The 24,669-nt window shown below is 40.9% G+C and overlaps 1 protein-coding gene across 1 annotated transcript in view; it reads left to right on the plus strand.

The window, feature by feature from the left end:
* Ccdc192 (coiled-coil domain containing 192) overlaps nt 1-24,669 on the plus strand; it is a 206,713-nt gene that overhangs the window by 41,896 nt on the left and 140,148 nt on the right. Inside the window, exons 4-5 of the mRNA XM_028891617.2 lie at nt 12,823-12,954; nt 14,819-14,875. Of these exons, the coding sequence (XP_028747450.1) occupies nt 12,823-12,954; nt 14,819-14,875 (189 nt within the window). The remainder of the gene's footprint in view (nt 1-12,822; nt 12,955-14,818; nt 14,876-24,669) is intronic.

Below are 24,669 nucleotides of genomic sequence, written 5' to 3' on the forward strand. Positions count from 1 at the left end.
TCACAATTGCACTTGATGGCTGGATGAATGCCCATTCTTAATTTGCTCCGTGGCTTCAAATCTATTACTGAGAGAGGGAAAGGCACTGATGACAGGTAGATTCACTTTGAGCTCGGTAATTCTAACACGTCAGGTATAGGAGCAACTAACATATTAGGTAAATTTCATAGGTGTGTATAGGTATGACTGAAAATGAGTGGCTGGATATAAAAATATTGAGTCTTTAACATATGACTAGTGTTTAAACCCCAGCTGTCAACAGGATCACTTAGAAGTCACCTTATACCTGTACACAAAGCAGAGGACAGGTCCCAGTGCCAAACCCATAGATTCCTACAATCAGAAGGTTGGAAGTCCAGGAAAAAGTCCAGCCAAAGCTACAGGAGAAATCCAGACAGTGTCCTGAGTCAGAAAGAGAAGAGTGTTGAAAAAGGCATGGGGTCCTCAAATGTGTAATGTTTTAGTGTGAGGTTGAATACAATGACCAGAAAGGGTGCATTGTGTTTGCTGAGGAGAGAATGGCAGACCCTGGGCCTAGTAAGGACCAGGAGAGCAGAGGAGGGCAGAAGGAAGGCTGGAAGGGACGCATAAATGAGGCTGTTGGCTGCTCTCTTTCCAAGGACTGGGAAATTATTCCGTAGTGGGGTGTGTGTGTGTGTGTGTGTGTGTGTGTGTGTGTGTGTGTGTGGGTGTGTGTGTGTGTAAGGAAGGAAGAAGGGAGGGTGAAAGAGAGAGGGAGAGGAAGGGAAGGAGAGTGAAAGGGGCCAATGACAGTAGAGTGAGAAATCTCTGAAAATCTAATGTACGACTCGGGGTCCAGGAGTGCCTCTACTTCCCAGTGAAGCGAGCCAGCTAATATTAAAGCCCATTTGCTTTAAGTCTCTATAACACAACTGAAGCGGTCTAGGGAAGTCAGTGGTATTGCCGAGGCTGGAACTTAATATAGCACTTTGCTGAAGGAATCCCCTAGTTCTTTTCTTGGATATACCCAGGAGGAAGAGGAGGAGGAGGGTTTCCAGTGGTCAGTGAGGGCAGAGCCCAGTAGTTTTTTCCACCTCCACTCACTGCACCGCCAGGATAGCGCAGCCCTTCCAAAACGAGAGTTAGAACGTGCCAGCTGCAAAGGCTGGGGACATCTCTAGATTTTTTTCCCCTTGCCCACGTTGCCTTATCTTCTTCTTCTGTGCATTGGGCACATGAGGAATGATACATTGTGCATTTGGTTTTGAAATGCTGTATCATGAGGATTCTCATGTGATTATGATTCCATGGGAGATTGAAAAGAGCTTGGAGATTTGAATGTGAAGCATGATGAAGTAAGTCGATATGATTTTGTCATGCCTCCTTCAGGGAAGAGGTGGGTGCATTTTGTAATTAACACAGAATATATGCATCCTATTACGTGAGGACATCTTAGGCAATGCATATCTGTGTGAATGCATATGTACATATGCACATATGCACATATATATATATATATGCATGCATATGTGTATGAATGTGTGTGTGTGTGTGTGTGTGTGTGTGTGTGTGTGTGTGTGTGTGTGTGGTGATTTGAATAAGAATGGCTTGCATGGGCCCATGTGCTTAAATACTTGGTCCCCAGTTAATGGAACTGTTTGGAAAAGATTAGAAGGTGTGGCCTTGTAGGAGGAGGTGTGTCACTCAGAGGTTTCAAAAGCCCTGCCATTCCCACTGTTCCTCTCTGTCCTGCCTCTTGCTCGTGGATCAGGCTGTAAAAGCTCTCGATTATAGTTTCAGCACCATGTCCGACCGCTGCCTGACCCCTGACATGATGCTCATGAACTCACCCTCTAGAATGGTAAACCCCAATAGACTCTCTTCTATAAGTTGCCTTGGTCATGGCATCTCATCACAACAGTAGAAAAGTGAGACAGTATGTATGTATGCATGTGGGCATAAAGGTCTAATTGTGCCGAGTATCCACGTGGTGGACTGTAACTGGCCTGTTTCTGTTCTGAATCTCCAGTCTCATAATAACCCATGACTGTGAATCGTGGTGTTCATGAACAGAAGAAACAGCCTTAGAGCAGTTACTGATGACGGCCCATCTTCTTGACCATAAAGATTGATCCAGGAGTGATTTTTATGGCTTAAGATGCCAAGGAGAGTCCTTTTGCATTTCTCCTGGAAGATGAGTCATCTTGCTATTGAGTCAGTGGGTAGCGTCCCTGCTGTGTAAGGACACTTTGTTTCCACCGGGAAATGATGAGGCCAGCACAAGCCCAGCACCAAGATGTAGAAATGGGAAGAAAGAGGATAGATGTGTTGGCTCCGGTTGAGTTTGTAGTCTACCTCGGACTCTCCAGTGGTATAATTCAATTTTACAGCTCTTGAAGAAGGAAATGTGATTGTAAGAACAAAGTGAATAGATACTTGTTTTAAGAAGTGTGAGTGGGCAGGAAGCAAGGAGATGGGATAATAATTGAAGGGAGAGTTCAATGAGATTGTTGATTTGTGAGAAGTCTTATGATAACTTCATATGCTGAACAGAACCTTCTAGAGAGGGTAATGTAGAAGATGTAGAGTGGATCTGGTGGTTTCAGAGAAACAACAGGAGCAAAAGTTCTGAGATAGGAAGAGATGATAGAATCAAAGCTAAGTGAAGGAATGGTCTTTGGGGGTAAGAAGACCTTTCCTACCAATTCATTATGGATGCTTTTCACAGCGCAGAAACCCAGTTACCAATGTAACACGCCTGGCTATCATCCCACTTAACAGCAAGGCCAGAGGGAGGAAGCTCTGGAGGTAATGAACTCAGTCAGTCAAGAGTATCCACCCAGAGTGTGAGCGCCATTCACCTCTGCCTTGCCCCCTTCTGTATGCCAGCTGTGCCGCCTTGTAGGACACCTGTGTAGGACACACGTGCAGGTAAGAACATTCTGGAACAGAGTCTCCAAACCTCTGGCAAAGTTCTTCTCGTCAAGCTTCAGGTGTCTCCACTGTACTATACGGCCATTCCTAAAACAGTCTCTTTTACCTGAGAGTCAGGCAAACATGGCAGCTTATTTCATACATGATTCATGTGCCGGGGCTGGGCAAAGCTAAGCTCCTTTACACATGTGTTCTGCCTGATGATAGTTGGGTTTTGATTCAAAGGATAAATATGGAAAAGGCTATTAGCAGCAAAGGATTATTTTGATTCTTTGTATTTGGTAAGGTGTGGTTTGTAGCATAGAATATGGTCTACTATAGAGAAAATTCCAGAGCATACAGAGAAGAGTGTCTGTTCCATCTGTGCCAGGTGAAATACTGTCTTTATTTCTCCTGGTACAATGTAACTCTAGGTTTCTTTGTTGGCCTTTAGTTTTGATGACTGATTTGGAAATGAGTGCAGCATATTGAAATCATCCATCATTGGATACCAGGACCACTCTGGCATTTTATGTCCATTAGTGTTTGTTTATGAAAGTGGGCATGCGAAATTTGGTGCATATGCATTTACAATTCTTATAACTTCTTGGTGAACTGTTCACCACTTGAGCATGGAGTGGTCTTCTTAATCTCTTGTGTATCCTTTTGGTTTGAGGTCTGTTTTATCCAATGTCAGAATAACTATACAAACTTTTTTTTTCAGCTACTATTCACCTGAAGATTGCTTTCTATTTTTCAGCTCTCAGCCAGTAAATTTCCTTATCAGTGGGATCCATTTCTTGGAGACAACAGATAGTTGGATTTAGTACTTTGTTTGTTTTGTTTTTTTAATCCAATCTGCTTCTCTTTCCTGGTGACTTCAGGCCACTTACATTTATTATTGAGAGATGTTTCATGATTACTGTAATGTTTTGCTTGTTTCCTTGTTAGATTACTGCTTGTTCCTATTTCTTTCCTATTAAGGGAGGTTGTTCGACTTGACTGAGTCCTACCTTTCCTTTCTGTGTTTGGAAGGGTGAGTGAGGAACATTTATGGAGAGGCAGAATAGCTGCTCCCTGCTGTCCTTTGTCCACCTATTCCTCTTGTGACATTTATCCATTCCTGCACTCTTGTGACTGACACTGTCTCTTCCCCTGCACAGTATGCTTCTAAGAAGCTTCTGGTTTGGGCTGTGTTGGCTTGGTGGGCATGAACTGTCTTAGTTTGTGCTTATCTTGACATGATTTTGTTTTTCCATCAATTTTAAAAGATAGCTTTGTTTGATAAAGCAACCATGGTTGACTGTTACTTATATCTATATCTATATCTATATCTATATCTATATCTATATCTATATCTATATCTATATCATCTATATCTGTCTGTCTGTCTGTCTGTCTGTCTGTCTATCTATCTATATTATTATACTCACACCCAGGGCTTGAAATTTTATATAATTATATCATTTCATGCTTGCATGCTTTTTAGAGTTCTTGAGGAACAATCTGATGTTATTCTGAGAAAAGGTTAATTCACAGATTATTTTTGGTCAACTTTACACAGGTAAGAGTCTTGTGGAAAGAAAGAACCTCAATTAAAGAGCTAACTGTGTTCATCAGACTAGTCTGTAGGTAAGCCTGTGAGGCTTTTTTTGATGAGTGATTGATGTGGGAGGACCTAGCTCACTGTGGGCAGTGTCTCCCCTAGGTTGGTGGTCCTGGTTTCTATAAGAAAGATGGCTGAGCAAGCCATGAGGAGCAAGCCAGTAAACTGCTTTCCTCCATAGCCTTTGCATCAGCTCCTGCCTCAAGGTTCCTGCCTTGAATTCCTGCCTTGGTTGAGACATGAAAGCCAAACAAACCATTTCTTCTCTGAGTTGCTTTTGGTCATAGAGTGTTACCATAGTAACAGAAACCTTAAATGATGCATTTAGTGTTAGAGTCCATGACAGATTTCAGAGTCAAGTCTGAAATCTTGAACACTTATTGGTATGTTTTCATCAAATAATTATATAGCTTTGCTAATTTAGCAGTTGACTCATTTTGAGTTGATTTCTATATAGATTGTGATAGGGGTCCAACACTAGGTTTTTGCATTGGATTATCTAGTTGTCCTAACTACTTGTTTAAGGGAATCTTCCTACTAAATCTTCTTGACATACTGGACAAAAGTCTCTTGGATCTTTGGGCCTAACTCTATTCCATCTGTTCACATGTCTGTCCTTGTCCTAGTCTGATACTGTTGCTTTTTGTGTAAGCTCTGCAACTGGGAAATGTGATTCCTACAATGTTGTTCTCCTATAAGATAATCTTGAATATCTGAGTTCCTTCATAATCCATTAGAATTAAACAATTGACTTGTTCATTCTGAAATAAACTTTGGAATTTTAATAGTGGTCATATTTAATCTATGGGGGAGTTGGCACCTTAACAGTGTTAAACCTTTTAATCCATGAACATTGGATGCCTTCCCATGTGTTTAGGTCTTCTTTAATTTCTTTCAGTAACATTTTGTAGTTTCAGTGTACCAGCCTTTTCACTACCTTGGTTAAATTTATCACTAGGTGGTATTTTTCAGTATGCTGTTATAGATTAATATTTTTATTTCCTTATTTTGGTTGCTCATTGTTCATTATTTCAATTGCATGTTTTGCTCTCTAACTAACCTTGCCAAACCACAATTTCTCTCTTAAATACTGTTATGGTTGCTTCACATGTTTTTGTACCCTTGGTTGATTCATTTATAATTTTCTAATCTTCTTGATGAAATGATACTTTTGTTAACTAACATACAATGCCATTATTTTTTAATAAAAATACTTTAAAAGAATACTATTTAAAACATTTTATTACATCTATTTTTTCAATATTTTATTACATTTATTTTTTTCATGTGTGTGTGTGTGTGTGTCACAGTTTGCATGAGGTCATAGGAAAACTTATAGAAGTCAGTTCTCTTCTTTCAACATGTTGATTCTGAGTTTAGAACTCACATTGTAAGGCAATTGTTGCTTGGCAACAAGTACTTTTAACTGGTGAGATAGCTCACAGGTTCATAACAGAAAGTTCTACCTTACCCTCTATTTTATCTAATAATCATGTGACTACCCAAACTCTCTTGGCTATTGTTTGCAGACAGTACCTTTTCTTTCACCTTTAACCTGTTTGAGTATCAAGTCAGTCTGTTGAAGGCAGCATATTGTTTGATTGCATTTCACGTTTATTTTTAGTCTTTTTCTTTTAATTAGAAGGTTGAATCCACTTATACTTAAAGTAGTATGAGTAATGAAATACACATTTCAGTTACTTTGTTGCTTATGTATTTTATGACGTTTTGTGCTTTATGTCTATGTTTCATATTTTCTAGCAAACCATTTGATTCTCTCTGATAGTCTGTTATTCTCTTATATATGTTTGTTCCCCCCAAATATGTATGTTAGTCCACTTGATAGCATCCCATAGGCCTCTAGGATTTTCTTTCCTTATTCTGTTCCTCCGGCCAGATGATCCCAATGCCCTATTACATACGATTCTCGTGGAATGCAGGTCCTCCATCCACAGAATTCACATGTAAAATCCCTAGTCTCTAATTTTGTGGTATTTGGAGGTACAGCCTTTGCGATACAATTAGGTTTAGATGTAAGGCCATCAGAGTGATATCCCAATGGTGGCATGACTACTCCTAAAAGAGGAGGAAGAGACAAGAACTGTCTCCGTCTTACCATGTGGATCTATAGCAAAGAGACGTCAGAAGGGAGAATGCCTTCAGCACTGAGTAAACTGGGACTTTGATCTTAGACTTCACAACAGTGAAATAGAAATGCTTAAGTCACTCAATCCACAGTATGCACTACCATAATCTAAAAAGAATGACTGACAGAGACTGATATCATGAATTAAGAGAGTGGGCCAGGCCAACGGCTCAGTGGGTGAAAGTGTCACCAAACCTGATGACTCTTTCATTCCCTAGAACTCCCACGGTGGAGGGAGAGAAGTGAACGCTACTGGTCACCTTCTAAGCTCTACATGCATGCTGTGGTGGTTTGGGAAAAAAATGGCCCCCACAGGGAGTGGTACTATTAGGAACTCTGGCTTTGTTGGAGTGGGTGTGGCCTTGTAGGAGGAAGTGTGTCACTGTAGAGGCAGGCTTTGAGGTCTCACCTATGCTCAAGCAATCCTATGTCTCAGACCTCTTCCTGTTGCCTGCAAGAGGTAGAACTCTCAGCTCCTTCTCCAGCACCATTTCAGCTTGCACACTGCCATGTCCCACTATGATGATAATGGACATTAAGCCTCTGAACTGTAAGCTGCCACCCCATTAAATGTTTTTCCTTTGTAAGAGTTGCTGTGCTCATGGTGTCTCCTCACATCAACAGAAACCCCAACCAAAACATGCAGCCACACTTACATCTAGACATAAACAAAAGGAAGTTTTAAAATGTTATTTATTTATTTTCACTTTATGTATATGGGTGTTTTGCCTGTATGTATATCTGTGCATTGCATAGATGTAGTGCTCATGGGGTGCAAAAGAATGTGTGAGATCCGCTGGAGTTATGGACAGGTGTGAGTTGCCATATGCGTGCTTAGAATTGAACCTGGGTCATCTAGATGGGCTGCCAGTGCTTTTAATCCTGGAGCCATCTCTCTAGCTCCTAAAAATGTTTAAAGAAAAAAATGGGGCTGGGCGGTGGTGGTGCACACCTTTAATCCCAGCACTTGGGAGGCAGAGCCAGGCTGATCTCTGTGAGTTTGAGGCCAGCCTGGGCTACCAAGTGAGTTCCAGGAAAGGCAGAAAGCTACACAGAGAAACCCTGTCTCAAACGCCCCCTCCAAAAAAAAAAAAAAGAAAAAAATGGGATGCTGTTGTAATAGGTACCTAAAACATAGAAAAGATTTGGAGCTCGGTGATGGGTAGAGGCTTGGAAATCTTTAGGGAAATGCTTAATGAGTAGATATTGGGAGGGCATAGATCAAGGACTGAGTGTTTGCCTGGTGTATACTAGGCTCACTTAGATCTCCAGTACTTGGGGGATGTAATTATTACTGTGAAATGACTACCAAAGATAATCTGGTGAGAACTGAGGAAGAAAAGCAGAGAGCTAGAGAGAAAGCCTCCATCTTCTCAGAAAACACAAATCATGCGAATATTAACAGGGATTCTAACAAGGTCACAGGAGGAAAAGATGAACATGGTATTCACAATGAAAGGAAAGATGATCCTGGCTGAATTGTGTTCACAGCCTGTTGTGAGAAATGTAAAACATGTCAGTGATGAAACTGGATATTTGGCTGAAAAGAATTCTAAGTGTTGAAGGAGCAGATAACAAGATAAGCAAATTGAAAAAAATAATTGTCAAACAAATAACAGAAAATTCTTGGCTTATTTACACTGCAGAGGATGTCAAGGGTATTTACCATGGAGCTGTCTTTTAAAGAGATAGTTATGAGTGTGAGCCGCAGACCTACTCAGCATCTTCAATAGGAACACCAAGATTTCAGCTACAAGAAAAGTCGATGGGATGCAGGGAGGGTTTCTGGTTTCCTAAATTCCACAGAAGACAATTCAGCTATGCACATGTAAATGTGTTATCCTTAGTCTCAATGAGCCAAACAAGCCATGGTGGTGGGGTCACCTGAAACCATGGAGGTACAAGCCAGCATGGCAGAATCCTAGGAACAAGACGCATGAGGCAGAATTCTGGAAGTCTGGCCCTATGTAGCAGAGCCCTAGAGATGAAACTTCCACTCAGCAGAGTCCTTGGTGGTATGACCCACACTGTGCAGGGCCACAAAGAATCAAATGTTGCCCAACAGAACCATAACACATCAGAGGATGATTCTCAAGCCTTACAGGCTCAAAGAATTCATTTTTCCTTCCTTATGTCTCCTTTGTGGAATGGGAATGCATATCTTACACCTATTTGACCACTATAGTTTGGAAACAAATGAATTATGTGGTTTTCCAGCTGGAAAAGAATATTACCTCCAGATGAACTGTTTTGCTAATATGTGATTTAGAGAATATTTTGAGGAAACTTTGACTTTACAGTTGAAGGTCATGCAAGCTAAGACTCTGGGGGCTGTTGAGATCAGATGTATTTGTATATAAGCACAACATGACTTTGAGGAGGGCTAGATGTGAAATGTTAACGACTGAACATGTCCTGACTGCATATGATGAGGTCCTAATCCTTTAGAAAATAATTAGGTCTAGAAATAATCTTGAAGCTAAAGTATCTAGAGTGACATGATTTTCTTATAGGAAATAGACAAGACTGGAGTGAGCCACTTACATAGTCTCATTTATAGTATGCATTGTTTGAAACATATAGACTGTGGTAGATGTTGTTATGCCCCTCTGAGTTGATAAGGAAAGCTCTCTTCTGGCTTTCTGATTCTTCCATCTTCTAGCTTGTACTGTGTCTTCCTAGTGGATTTTTACTAAGGCAACTTTTGAATTGCCTCGTGCTCTCTCTCTCTCTCTCTCTCCTTTTGGTTTTTCAAGACAGGGTTTCTCTGTGTAGCTTTGGAGCCTTCCCTGGAACTCACTCTGTAGCCCAGGCTGGCCTCAAACTCACAGAGATCCACCTGCCTCTGCCTCTGCCTCCCACGTGCTAGGATTAAAGGCATACACTGCCACCACCTGGCTTGCTTGACTCTCTTTTATAATTTTTTTTTGCTATTTCCTGTTTGCTTACATATTATTCTCCCAATTTCCTTTACTGATGTTCTGTCCATGGTTTTGTTTGTTTGGTTGGTTGTGTTCTTAGCTCTGACCACATTTAAGATCATAAGTTTTGATTGTTGTTGATCAGAAAGTCTAGAATTCATTCTCTAGGATTCCATGCACTGATTCCTGTTAAGAAATGAGTTCTTCATTTCCCCCAAAGAAAAGTCATATTGTATTTTGAAGGATGGTAGCTTTATTGAGAAGTAGACATGCTAACTACTGTGATGTAGAAATTCTAGATGTCAGATCTTATCTTTTGCCCCTAAGAATTAGTGATATCACTCCTTGAAGACAGTTGTCTTTTAGTTAATGATTTTTCTTTGTACCAATTTTGCAAAGACTGTATTTCTTTTTGTATGTAGTCACTGAAGTCCTTTTTATTATTTTTGTAGTTAGCCAGTAATGATAGAGATTTCTTTGGATATTGATACTTTTCTTCATCAAGGATTTTTCCAGAACCAGAAAGTGTTCTTCTGGACTCTAAAATATTTCAGTGATTGATTCTGTCCATTTTTGCCAACTCAGTTGTTATTTGTATCAAGATTAATTCCTGGAGCCTCTCATCTGCCATCCTCTAATTTATATTACTTCAATATTACTTTAAAACATATTAATGCCCTTTCTTGACTATCAATACGGTACACTGGGTGTAGTTTATATTTGACTTCTCATGTGCCTGGCCTGCCTGATGTTTATAGGATGGCTATAATGTGATCATATTTGGTAGATAAGAGAACACTCCAAAGAGAACACTCCAAATCAAAGTTCAACCTGGTTGAAACTCAACCTACTGCATGTAAAATGGGAATAACATCAGCACAAACTTCTTGAGGAATTAAACTGAAATGCTGGAATAAATTAAAAATAAAAGGTTTTGCAGAATGTCTGCTATATAGCAATCCTATAATAAATGTGAACAATTATTGATATAGTTATTCATTATTTATTCATCTGTACAGTTCCATCTTGTGTGATAGTTACTTTTAAACTGTCTACCTTTCTAGTTAAAATGTGAAGGTTTTTTTGAAGGTAAGTATAATATTTTCATTTTTTAATCTTCTATTTCTTACATATAACAAACAGCAAACTTATTTCTGCAACAAATGAGTAAATAGTTGCTGAGTGAAGGAATAAAGACTCTCTAAACAACAGAAGATGGACTAACAAGAAAAGCAATCAAATAATGACAAGATATTTTATAGATCAGACAGGATATGAAAACAAAATGTACCCAACTGAGAGAAAATAATTCTATAAATCAAGGTTTTCTCTAATAATGTCAAGAAATGAACAAACCAAATATAATTTGGTGAGAGAGACGGGGGAGAATCTCAGAGATCATTATGGGAATGGACAGAAAGAATATAAGGGCCAGTGGCAGTGAGATTACAAGGAAGCTATATCTTCCAGATACAGTAAGGAAGTTGCATATATGACCTCTCAACAGTTGCAATAACATGAACAAAACATGCCCAAGCTCAAGCCAGATAGAATCCCAGCATGGTGGAGATGGGGCAAGAAGTCCCACCCCTAAGGACCTAGCTTTTGGGAGAGGGAGAGTTAGTTGTTCTTAAGGGTGGGGCCCATACATAGTATGTCCAGCAAGCTCCATTGGAAGGCCACATCCCCAAGAGTATTAAAGGCAACCCTAATTGGACTTGATGGGTATTTTATAAGATAATGAATGAGGACACAGAATTGGGTGGGGTATAGAATTGGGGGTGGATCTAGGAGGAGATGGGGAGGGAATGAATAGGATCAAAATCCAGTGTTAGAGATTCCCAAAGAATAATAAAAACACTCTTACAACTGCAATGGTGCTCACTGTGGTTAGAGGGGCAGAAGAACAATGAGAATAATAATATTCAGTACTTGATATGTTACAGCTATCCCGAGGGTTGCTCTTTTATAAACGCACATCATTTTCAAACCCTGTGTATTAAGTAACATTCTTTTCTTCCCCTGCTCAGTGTAAAAGGAAATGAAGCCCAGAGAGGCTGGGCACGTTGCCCCAATCACTTAGTAAAGCTAAGGTTTTGCCTCAGAGTCCACATGATGAGTTATTCTTCTCTAGTAGGATAGAAGTAGGTTCAGGGAAGCCGGACAACACTCCCAAGCCACCTTGTGCCCAAGACTTGACTGTGCACATTGGGCCTCCCCAAACACTTCAAAAGGAAAGGTACCACCAACAGTTCTTGCAATGTGCATTTCCTTTGGTCCTGAGTATACATACCCCTGGTGGACTCGCAGGACATTACACAGTGGCTGTATTGAGTGCCAACTAACAGACTTGTTACATGAATGATTGTGTAGATAGACTGGGAGAGCCAGTGTGTGGTGTAAGGTATGCTAGCATTTGCTTTCAGATTGCCTTCTTCATATAGTGAACTATTTAAAAACGCTTGTTTTCAAGACACAAAAAGAGTATCCTTTGCAGTAACATCCAGGATAATGTGAAACACATACTCAGAGGTGATCTATGGTTCCGAGATCACCAGGGAGTTGCAGTGAACACGCATTTCCCCAAACTTTCCTGTGACCCTCCAGAGTGCTGCTGAGTTTCAGAGAGAGGGCGCAATGAGCTGTCTGAGAGGAAGGAAGAGCTCGTCAGGGGCTCTCCAAGGGACTAGGGCCACCGCACCACCCTCCTTCAAGAGGGATCCGAATAGCAGAATCATCACAAAGAGATATTTTGATTGTGATTTTGCACAGATCTGGCTTTAATCCAAGTGAGTTTAAACTGAGACATTTAACTTCCAATGTTCTCCTCTGCCTCCAATACTGTTGCGCTTATGGTAAATAGTGAAGTGAGTGAGAACCCACACACTCTGTGGAGAGTGGTAGACTCCCAAGTGTTAAGTTTCAAGAACTATGTGTGACCACAAGATGGGGTTCAGAGACAGCTGTGCCAGCCATGGAACCCCAGAACACAGAGGAGGAGGTGAGTGCTGAGACCTTGACAAACAGGAATGTCTCTCTTCATTGGGACTGCGTTCTTACCTCTCTTATCCATGTCAGAAATAATGAAATTATATCTCAACAACATTTCCTTCTCTCCCTCATCATTTGTCATGTGTAGAGAATGTTGCAGAAGCTCTTTACCGAAAGACTTAACAGACATTAGTAGAAGATAATTCATTCCTAAATTGACATTTTTAGGAGACGCCTTTGAAGCACCTCTGACTTCTGTGTCCTCACAGAAAATATGTCTTTAGCTTGCAGTCTCCGAAGAAGCAAAATCACAACTGCTTGACAGAGTTGCCAAGCTGGAGGAGAGGCTGGAGGCTGCGAACCAGAGGAGTGTGAGCGGAATGTCCTACGAAAACATGGTTCTTGAGAGAGACAAGGTTCGTGGAGGAAAGGTCACGTTTTAAGAGTTACTTAACCGCATGTGACAAGTCTGTAAGCCATTGCTGGGTTGAAAGTCCCCATTTAATGGGCCGGGCCTGTCACTCAGCGGTAATGAAACAGGCACTTAGGAGCTGTTTTGACTAAAAGTGTTGACTCATCCTTATGGCCCACAGGTAACAAAAAGCATAGAGGAAATCGGACACCTGTCTTCTTCACTCTGTGTCTGTTTCTGGCCGAGGGCACAGAGATAAGTCGTCGTCTAAACCTACGGTCACCTAGGATTCTAGAAGACCAAACCCTGGGAGGAAAAGACACCTCCACCCCCTCTACCCCTCACTCAGCCCCACCCCCACAAGATGAGGGCGATTGTCCACAGTGGTAAGGCTGCATTCTAAAGTTAACAGCTTAATGTAGTAGAGGACCGCCATGCAGGACAGATCCAGCTGAAAATGATGGGCCCGTGCTGTTTGGATCACATCTTGACCCGTAGCGCTTTACTGTGCAGAATTCCTGCCTTCTAGTTTCACATCTGTGCTCCAGAAATTGGGCTTGGGGGTCACTGGGCCCCTATATTTATTCCTCTTCCCAATGTGGTCATACTACACAAATATCTCCTTTCTTTTGCCTTTCCCAATATTTCTCTAAATTGGTTCATTGGGATAGGGGCCTGAGCCTAGTTTGTTGGGAGTGCCAGAACCCAGCTCTTTAACCTAAAATCTCTGGTAATAGTAGAGATTTGCTTAGAGTGTACAAGGGCCTGGGTTCAATCCTTAGCATTCAAAAACAAAAACAAAAACAAGTTAATATTTGAGTTAATGGAGGTGAATACAACACTTTATTTTTCTAATGAACATTCACAGATTGTTTTCATTACATTTTTAAGTTTTTTTTTCTTTTGATGATGTACCCTTTTGGGAATTTATTAGCCTTGTAGTCTATGAATTTTGTACATGGTGTCAGCCATACACATATTTCTTGGTTTTCAGGATTGGACCTGATGAAAGACTCATTTCTATATAGTAAAACAATTGTTCTTAAATTTTGACATATTATCTTAGTAAGGATGATGAAACACCATGACCAAAAGCAAGTTGGGGAGGAAAGAATTTATTTGACTTACACTTCAGCATGGCTGTTCATTATTGAAGGAAGTCAGGACAGGAACTCAAACAGAGCGGGATCCTAGAGGCAGGAGTCAACACAGAGGCCATGGAGGAGTATTGCTTACTGGCTTGCTCCCATGACTTTCTCAGGCTGTGTATAGAACCCATAACCACCAGCCTGGGCATGGCAGTACCCACAATGGAGCTGGGCCTTCCCTCATCAGTCATTAGTTAAGAAAATGTTAGACAGTCGGATCCTAGGGAAACATTTCTCAGTTGTGGGTCCCTCCTTTCAAATGACTCTAGGTTATGTCAAGTTGACACAAAACTCTCTAGCACATGTATTTTTAATTTACTAAGTGATAGATCTCTGAAAAATTAAGTGTGTATCATTATGTAAATTTGAATTTTGTTCACTTCAAAGAGTTTATGTATATTTATGGATATGTTTTTTTGTAAATATTCATATGTGCACATACACAGGTACACACACACATACAAACACACGAGCATTAACCTCATCACCTCAAGCTATCATCTGCCCCCCCCTCGACCATTTCCTAGTAGTTAACATGTTTTGTACTTTGCCCTCAGGCTTTTTCATAGACCTAGAAATTATCTCTCTGGTACTGATTTCCTCAACACCTAGCTAGGATCATAATGCTGCCAGTCGGCAGATGGAGGCACATATTTACTTGTGGGACACTTGGACTATAAAGAGTCAGACACTTGCTCTCTAAACCTTTCTTCTTTCCAGTGCATTGAGAAGCTGCAAGCTGAAGTAAAAGCCTCCCAAGAGAAACTTACAGCCCATGTAAGTGTTTTTATTTTTCTTCTTCTTTTTTTTTTTTTTGATCCCATGATTCATACCACTGCAATCCTGAAAATGAACAGAAATTTGTCAGAAGTCATAAAGGAGGTTTATCCACTCTATAACAAACCATAAAGTTAAAAAAAAAAAACGGTATTTTTTTACAACTTCTCCATAAGTAAAGCTCATGTTCTCGAAGATGCTAAAAATGAAAAAAAAAAAGTGCTCTTATATATGGTCAGATGGTATAACCAGTCTATGCTGATGCACATCTGCAAAGCACTAAATGTAGAGAAGGATGCCAGGAAAGTCAGGGAAGAGACTGAAGTGGCCTTCAGTGGTTATTGACACATGGAACTTCGATCTGAGGCAGAGATCCTGAAACTTTAGTTCATGTGAAAAAAGCCCCTGGAAAGTTTCAAAAGGCAACCTGCCCAGAGATCTGTTGGCTGGGTGCTTAGGCCCCAGGGGATTGTAGAAGCCATTGATACCAATGTTCCCAACCCTTGAGTCAGTATGAGTAGCATGTTTTATGTGTACTCATTTGCCCCAGTCTTGTGATATTTGGGAAAATAACCCCAAATCACAGTGCATCATGGGTGTCCATTTGTCCCTGCAGCATCTTTGATGAATACCTCATGAATGTCTGGGCCATGTTCATTTGCACGTTAGCCTGTCTGTGAGCACCAAGAGGCAGGATAGCCTTGTGTGTTAGTGTCTGTAAACCTGTCACCTAGGTACTCCTGAGAATATGAATGACCCTGATACCTTAAGCATGTCCCCAAAGCTTGTTGTCATCCTTCTGGTCATCTCCATCTGGGCTGTGTAGGCTAATCTTGATAAAGGATGCTGGCCAGTCACGTCAAACGGCCACCCTCAATAGCACTAGTTCCTCAGAGCCGCTCAGAAAGCAAGCAGAAAAGACTGTAAAATAATGCATTCTTGTGACCACCCACTGACTATGTGAGGTAAGCTGTCTTTGGAAAATCTTTTTAATTGTCCCATCTTTTTGTGCTGAAAGACAACAAACAAACAAACAAAAACCAACCTTAGTGTCAGGACAGAGTTTTTAATCCCCAAACCCAGTCTTTTCCTTACCTCAGCTACTCATTTGACCGGTACTAAAAATGGCTCGTGTCTACATGTGCAGCTTCATGACCAGTTCTAGCAGAAGTGTGCCACACTAGCTCAGCATCCTGTTGCAAATATTTCACCACTGACCTGCCCTAGGGTGCCAGCTAATGACTGCGGTGGGAGGAAAGCTCCATACTTACTCTGTTACCTCCATCTCTGTGCATGGAGGAAGGCAGGTGTGCTTCCCAAGCTTCTGATGCTATCTTCCAGCATCTCCTCAGGACAGGCTGATTTTAAAGCTCCGAGTCACTGGTGCCTTGGGGAAATCCCTGTGGTACCTACTTGTGTTTCCTGACTGTAGAGTGTCTGCCTCCACCACGCTGCTATTATCTCAGGTTCATATGAACTGGTGTTGGTTGTTTTTTTTGTTTCTGTTTTTTGGTTTTTTTTTTTTTTTTGTATAGGGTTTCTAGATTTTTCTAAAGTAATTGTCCAATAGCTAGAATTCAACATAGCAGTTCATATTCATCAAGGCTTTTCTTTTAATTCATTAGGAAAGTTTAAATGAAAACTGTTAATAATAGTATATATTGAGTTGGTCATGTGTCTTCCTATCGTTATCAGTTTTAAATTCTGATATAACCTAACAAGCTGGGCATTATTTCTCAAGTTAAAAGACTGAATCTTAAAGAGGTTTGATTGCTTTTCATACTTGGAAATTGATGATTTTGCCATCACGACTGAGTGTCTTTCCAAATTCCTTTCTCCGCATGCTCTCTGAGGTGTCAAAGGTCGTCTAGAGCCCTGCTACCAACATCTCTCTTCCCATGCCCTGGAAGTGAATCATCCCTTTGCAGCTCGTCAGCTCCCACTTCTCTGCAGATAAACAACCATTTCCAACTCCTTTGGGCGCTTTCTGTCTTAGTCATCCTGTGATTATAACCCCTAAGTGTTTTTAATGTGTGTTTCTTAAAAACATTATCCCTGGAGAAAACCTTCAGTGAGATGCTCCTACCTACTCAGAAAAGAAAGGGAAAAAAATGTGTGTGGGGGGGGGCGGGGGGGGCAGGAAACACAGAGGGCCAGAAACAAAGCAAAGAAAATGTATTTCCTTTGGAAATTATCCTTGTATAGCCGGTCTCCCGAAGTGTTCATCCATCAGTACTATTTTAAAGTACACAGATCTGGAGACTGCTGACAGCTAGCATCACAATGAAGCAGTGTTTTCCTAACTGTGACCTAGCATCATGCGGCCATCTCAGGAACAGATTTGCCATCTTCTTCATCTGTATCTTGAATACATCCCTCTGTTACGTTCCCCAGCCACGGTGGCTAGTATACACTATTAGATTATTCTAGAGACCAACTAAAAAGCAGTCTTAAAACCCTAACCTTCTCCACCTCCACCCTCATGTAGTTAGCTGTGGGGTTCTGGGTCTACATCTATGTTACCTGACTTCCACACCTCTGGTCTCACGATCCCACCACCTCTCTACCCTTTTCTGACCATTGTAGAGTTTAGTTATTGCAAATGGTCCCACATAATTAGCATATGAAAATTTAGGGCCTTCTACTGTCCTTCTCTGGTCACAAAGCAGCCGATTTGTTTTAGCTGCACTGGGTTTGGTTGGCTGGGAAGAGAAAGGATAAAATCTATGTATAAATATTTTAAGTGAGGGCTGCGTGCATAGCTCAGGGTACCTGAAGCATGAGGTTTAAGCCAGAGTGTAAGAGGGGGTAGAGAGGACAGAGGAAAGGAGAAAAAAGGAAAAAAGAAAGAATGGGGAAGGGAAGGGGAGGGAAGGGAAGGGAAGGGAAGAGTGAATGATTTAAATTGGGCATAGAAAACAAAACTAGATGGAAGAGACTCTGGCAGTGAGAGATGAGAAGAGGCTTAAGAAACTAAGATTATAATAACAGAACTTTGGAGACAGAGTGAAGGTTTCTCTGGGAGAAAAACTGAAGTATCTTGAGATTTCTGAGGACTCTGAAGATTAGGAAATAAATAATAGGGAGAGATAAGAAGAGTTTTTCGGTGTTGTTGACTTCAGTCTCTTTAGGTATTTGCGAGTCTTATCAAAAACTAGATTTCCTATTGTACTATAACTTCCTTAAATGCACACTTATGTAAATTAACCACTGTGCTGGGCACTTTTATGTCAACGTTAATTGAGAAAATACCTTCATAAAATCTGGCTATTGGCAAGCATTTCCTTAATCGGTGGTTGTTGGGGGAGGGCCATTCCTAGGCTGGTGGTCCTAAATTGTATAAGAAAGCGGGCTGAGCAAGCCATGAGGAGCAAGCCAATAAGCAGCACCCCTCCATGGCCTCTGCATTAACTCCTGCCTCCAGGTTGCTGCCCTGTTTGAGTTCCTGTTCTGACTTCTTTAGATGGTCAACAGCAATGTGGAGCCAAGTAAACCTTTTCCTCCCCAGGTGCTTTTGGTCATGGCATTTCATTATAGAAATAGTAACTCTAAGACAACCACCTGATGGTTTTCCAGTTTCCCGAAGACCATCCTGCATGATGCTTGCAAACACAGCTCCTAACCCCTCTCATGTCTTCTCCTGTACTCATTTCAGTTTCTCACTGACCCTACTAATAAAATGAAACTTCATTTTTGCTTATATTTACAGTACCAAATTCTGTCGGAGAATGTCAGCAATGGGGGCTTGGGCAACAAGCTGTCAGTCATTGGCATATCACAGTCTATGGCACAGGGAAGGCACCACTCAGACCATGCATAGCCTTGTGTGAACCCCTTTCCCACTGCATCTCCATTACGTACGTGTGACCCTCCCCATAAGTGTGCCATACCGTTTTGTCTCTAGGAACTTTGCTTATTCTTCCTTTTCACAAGGCATACCCATCTGCACTGTTCAGTTTGCCATACTTTTCTCACTCTTGATCAAGATAGCTATTGCTGGGAAGTTTTCTCTTACCCAGAAGTCATCTATCTTTTGTTGGTGTGATTTCATATTCCTGTGTTCTTCCTTTCACTCACTCCTTCATGGCACTGTAACCCCATGATGGAATAGCCTCATGTGGCCAGCCTTTTCTCCAAACCTGGATTCTCGGCGAGCAGAGCCCCGGCCTATCATTACATCTCCTCTCCCTCAGTGTCTCCTCAGTGCCTTGTGCAGATTTTAACGAAATGGCTTAAGGGGGAGAGAGGAAGACAAGAGGAGGAATGGTGGGGAGAAAGACAAACCATCATATATGTTCTCTCATGCTTTAGAGTGTAGATTCATCTGCGTGTGTATACTTACATGAGAAGTGAAGACAGAAGGGGCACCACCTCAAGGGGGAGGAAGAACAGCAGCAGGAGGGAAGGAAGAGCACTACAGGCGGACTGAGCATGCACAATGGCATCAGTGTGAAAAATCTCACCATAAAATCCATTATTTCATATTTTCATTTAAAAACTAGTAAAGCAAGAAATGATACCGTCAAACGAAAGTGAAATTTACTTTATTTATAGATGCACATTTTATGCTTCCAGGCAAACAATTTGTGGAGAGAATTACATTCCATAAAGGCACCAGTTATGTAAGTTCAGCCTGAGGCTAGCACTGTCAGGATATAACGTGTATTGGTCACTTTTCCATTGATGAGCTAAAACACCACAAGCAAGGAAACTTAAAGAGTTTATTTGAGCTTGTGGTTCCAGAGGGCTGAGAGTCCGTGACGGCAGAGGGGAGGCGTGGCGGCCAGGGCAGGCATGGTGGCAGGATCAAAAGCTGAAGGTTCACATCTTCAGCAGTAAGCACAAATCAGGGAAAGCAAACTAAAAATGGCAGGATCATTAAAACTCTCAACACCCCCACCCAGTGACATATTTCCTCCAGCAAGGCCTTGTCTCCTTAACCTGCCCAAACAATGCCACCATCTGGAGACCAAGTATTTAAATGCCTAGGACGATGGGGGACATTTATCATTCAAACCACCACAACATGCAAAGGAGAAAAGGAAATAATGTCCTGTTGTGGAAGTGCAAATTAAAAACAAAAACAAACAAACAAAAATAGTTATGATAAATTCCTACTACAGGTAAAGAAATATTTCTAATGAGTGATCTCAATATGAACAACAATTTATTGTCTGGACTTATTAAGGTCAGTCATAAAGAACCCAAAAAGTGAATTATATTTTTATATAATTAAATTGACACCTATGAAATAGAAAACGATACAAGCCTTAACATTTCTGTGTTACCACTTGCTAATATTTTGAAGATTAAAATCTTATCCCACTAACTTTACTGTTCCTAGAGACAGCTTATATTTTAAAATGTTTTTAAAGATTAAATTTTTTCCCCAGTGCACATGTGAGAACCCAGACTGGGCCACCCACAGAACTAAGCTGCCCTGGCTAAATTTTTTCACTTTCTATTCCATGGTTACTTAACTGCTTAGAGACCTACACAAGCTAAAACAAATACTTGAAGTGAATGTTTATAGTCACTTGAAGACAATTGTTTAAGTTATAATGGCTTGAATTAAGACGAGATCTTAAGAGAAAAAAAAAAAACCTTTAAATATGAATGCCTTCCAAGTGGCTAGATCCATTTCTTGTTGAGCTTTAGTATTTGGAGGCATAGTGCTTTGTCTGTCTGCTAATCCAGCATTAATGACCTTAAGGTGTACAATAGCTCATGAGTCTTCAACCCCACTATACCCTCATCCCAGTGGCCTTCTTGTCTCTTGGCATCTAGTTATCCATAAGACCTACTCAAGACTCAAAGTTCTGTTAATCTTCAATGGAGTTCTTTCAAAGTGGAAATCGGAATAATTGGACAGTAGGCATTCAAGTGTTCCTATTTTTATAGCATCATGTATTTCTAAAATACTTCAGCATAAGCCTGTCAAAACTGTTGCAATGAATAAATCCTTCAAATGAACCATGTAGCCTTCTTTACTCTGTAAGATAAGATGTGATTATGTGCTGAAACCAGAATCTCATAAGCCAGTTTCATAGGATGCTCACAGTCAGCAGCTGAGGCTAGGGGACCCAGAACATGGGCAGGGTCACCCTTGGAACTCCTGAAAGTTTTTCCTGGGAGTTTAGTTTAACTTCTTTCTCTAAAGAAAGGTTTTTGGTGTTTTAAATGTTCTAAACTAAAGTTCCATGAAAGCGCCAGTTCAGTCCATTAGTAGTTTCTTCCTGCCCTAAAGCTCTAGCCATCTGCTGATTGCTCTTTCCCCATGTGGTTCACTTTCTTGGGGTTGTTTTTGTTTGCTCTTACACATCCATGAACATACTTTCCCCAGTAATACCTAGATTCCCTTTACAGTTGAGTCTTTCTCACTGTGTGCAGTCTTGGGGGGTCTGTCATTCAAGGTATTCCATTAGCTTCTAACTTGAGATGAACCGACCTGCTAAACCTGCCAGGAATCTTCATGTTGATTCAGGTGAAACAGGAGAAGGATGCCAGTGGGTGTGTTCTGACGGTGGTACCAGGCCCGATGTCGAAGTAGTTGATACTACCTGGACTTGAATTGTTCTTAGACCTTTCTTCTGAACCAGGTTCCTGTTGCTTTTAAGAGCCTTTTAAGAGAACTCTCCGAACTCCCCCAAGCACGATCTCATTATGTTTGATTTGGTCAGAGTCAAAATAAGTCAGCTGAGACAGAGAATCATATTGCTTACATTAACTCAGTGATTTTCAAAGTGTGGCCCTGGAGTTAGAAGGATTAGTGTCACACTGGGAGCCGTTCAAGAAGCATATTTTGAGGTCCCCATTCCATATCCCGATTCAGAAGTTTTAAGGATGGAAATCCAGCAGTGTAAGGTTTTGAAAGTCCCCCAGGTAGTTCTGATGCTGATAACCTCGATCCAGGAGCCACTGCTACGGTCAGCCAGATTTCTGCATTCTCGCCGGCATTATCCTTGAGCTGCACAGCGCTGGCTGATGCTCCCACCACTGGGAATCTTCCCCAGGCCTGACTCCTAACACGGCACCAGGATTGCAGCGCAGCTCAGCACAAGGCACACATTCGTTCAGGTGATGAACCAAAAAAGGCGTCATCTTCCTGCCCCTCCTCTGCACCCCACACTTCTGCCGGCTCTTGAATCATCGCTACATTCCTGAAGCTTGTCACGACTAATTCTGCCATCATGTGACAGTAATGAATACTTTGGAGTCATTAACAGTACGGTTTCCTAGTGCTGCTACCCACATTATGTCATGTCTTTTTCATAACAATCCTGGGAGGTATTTCTCCTCCATCAGATAAGGAAAGCGAGAACCAAAGATGCTAAGGCTCCCTGCTCACAAAGACTCCACTGTAGCTGTTCTGAGTCTAGGGTACCTAGTTCTAAGATTGGTCTCATTCCAGTTCAGAACTTTTGCTGCATTTAGACCAAAGCATGCATCCTGCCTATGACAATAAATTACTGCTTATGATGTCTACATACTTTATGTATTCTTTAGATCCTATGGTGGAATTAATCAGTCTGAGAGAATTGGGCAGATGTCTCTTGGAGTGTCTTAACTGGAGACAATGAGGGATGATAAAATTCCTTTCCAACAGAGCATTTTTAGGCCATTTTTAAAGAGCTATATATATTTAACCTAATGGAAAATTCCTCAGCAGCTATTTATGGGCAGAACCATATAATACTGCCAGTTTTCACCTAGGATAAATCTAGGAAATAGTGCAGCATGTGTTGGGTGTATTATAATTATTCCTCACTTGGCTTTTTTGGCTGGATTGTCTATACTACATCATAATTTAGCCACCCATTTTAACCATTGTATGTTAGTCCATGGCTTGTCTTCATTATACTTGATTTGGAGACTTTGAAAATTGGGTACTTAGTAGAGGTTTTCCAGCTGGTGCTTGCTGTAGCCAAAGACTTCAGAGGGCTTGGAAAGGAAGGGAGTGTGAACTGTTGCCCTACACACCATCATCTCCTGACACTCTCCCCGTGGCAGTTGACACCCAGTGGTTGGAGGAGTTGGCATTCACTAAGGATTACCCCTGGGTTCAGAATGAGCCTTTCCTCTACTCCCTTCTTGTCACTTTTCTACCCCTCCTAACTCTTCAGGACAAAGCTGACTCCTTTTTCGAGTCTTTCCTTCTGGCCACTAGCTGAGTTCTCTGGGTTCTAGAGCATGGCTATAGTCGTATGTCAGATTTAGTGTGAACTTCAAAACAACAACGATAAATAAACAAGGCTTTCTGTTTTATAGTAAATTATCCAGGAAAGAGTCAAAATATATATTATTCTATCCCATTTTCAAAAGGAAAGAAACAAGTATTTGTATTTATTCTGACATAGCCTGATACTTTATGAGTATTCAGTTTCAACTACTCTCTTGATATAATTTTATAGTTATTAAATATGAACTACAATGTTTAACTATATTTGCTCATTTATCCTCTAATTCCACAAAAGATTTGAGATGACTCATAAAAGCATTTGTGAAATAGCTGTTCTTTAAAAGTCCATAAATAATCATTGGAACCATATATTAAATGGCCACATCATAGAAAAGTAGGAATATGTGTGGGTAAGTCATAGCTTATCACATAGTGTATTTGTAACAAAAATATGGATCGGATATTTCTCATAGCCAAAGTCAAGACAAAGAAAATGGTTCCACAAGCAATTCTTACTGTATTGGGTAGGAGAAATATTATCATTTATTTTCTAGTGAGATAGTTCTGAAATGAGATTTGTGGGAACTATTCTACAGACAATAGTGAAAGGCTCATTAGAAAAACAAAAAGAATCCACGAACAGTAACAGATCAGCAGATATATTAATAGTAATGGATTTTGGATGGCTGCTCCTGCAATTTCCACCAGCAGAAAGCAAGCTCACAACATGTGGATAAAGTTCTTTCTCTACTCTAATTATAGTGTAGCTGCTTTGTGTATGATTTTAATCCATAACCATTTGTGATAATCCACCAGGCAAGTTTTCCTGCAGTCAAATCCCAAGCAAATAATGTACAAGATGGAAGACAGCCAGAAAAAGTTATATTCATCGAGAAGGTGCCTGACTTATACAAAAAAGGGAATAAAGCCAGGCAACCAGGTTATCCAATTTTTCAGAAGATGAAAATCCAGCTCTCTGCGTGAAGTCTCCTCATTTTATGTGTTAGCAACTAATTCAAAGTAGAACTGTGTGTGTAGTAAGCAAAGCCTACATATAGGTGAACTAGATAGCAGCCATATCTCAGATTTTAAATCTAGGCAAGGACTTTAGTACATCTGCTCTACTGCTTGAAAGATTCTCTTCTGAAGAGCAAGACTATGTGGTGCTTGCAGCTGAGGGAAGTTAGTGTATTTTATCACTGTCTTTTCAGGCACTAATTTGTTAGTTTGGATAATGGTAGCTGTCATAACCAACAGACCCTAGAATTTCAGCACCTGAACACAATAGGAGCTTGTTTTTCTTGTTTATTGTCATACATGTTCGTGTCCATGGTCAGATGTTACTGCTCAGTAGTAGACTGAAGGATCCTCCTTCAATTTGCAGAATCCAAGGTCACTTTGGGGTCTTCTCTGTTCCAGACAGTCAGGCCTAACGTCTGCTTCGACACTCCTGGAAGTGGCACTGTCACCTCTGCTTATAGCCCAATGGTTAGAACTCAGTACTAAGGCACAGTGACTGTAAGGAATTCTGGGAAAGATCATCTGGCAGGAAGAAGGTGATGTGAGACATGTCAATGAGCACCTGTCCCTTTAGCATTTAAATCATTCTCTGAAG

This window comes from Peromyscus leucopus, chromosome 19 (assembly GCF_004664715.2).
Source record: "Peromyscus leucopus breed LL Stock chromosome 19, UCI_PerLeu_2.1, whole genome shotgun sequence".
Taxonomy (NCBI): domain Eukaryota; kingdom Metazoa; phylum Chordata; class Mammalia; order Rodentia; family Cricetidae; genus Peromyscus; species Peromyscus leucopus.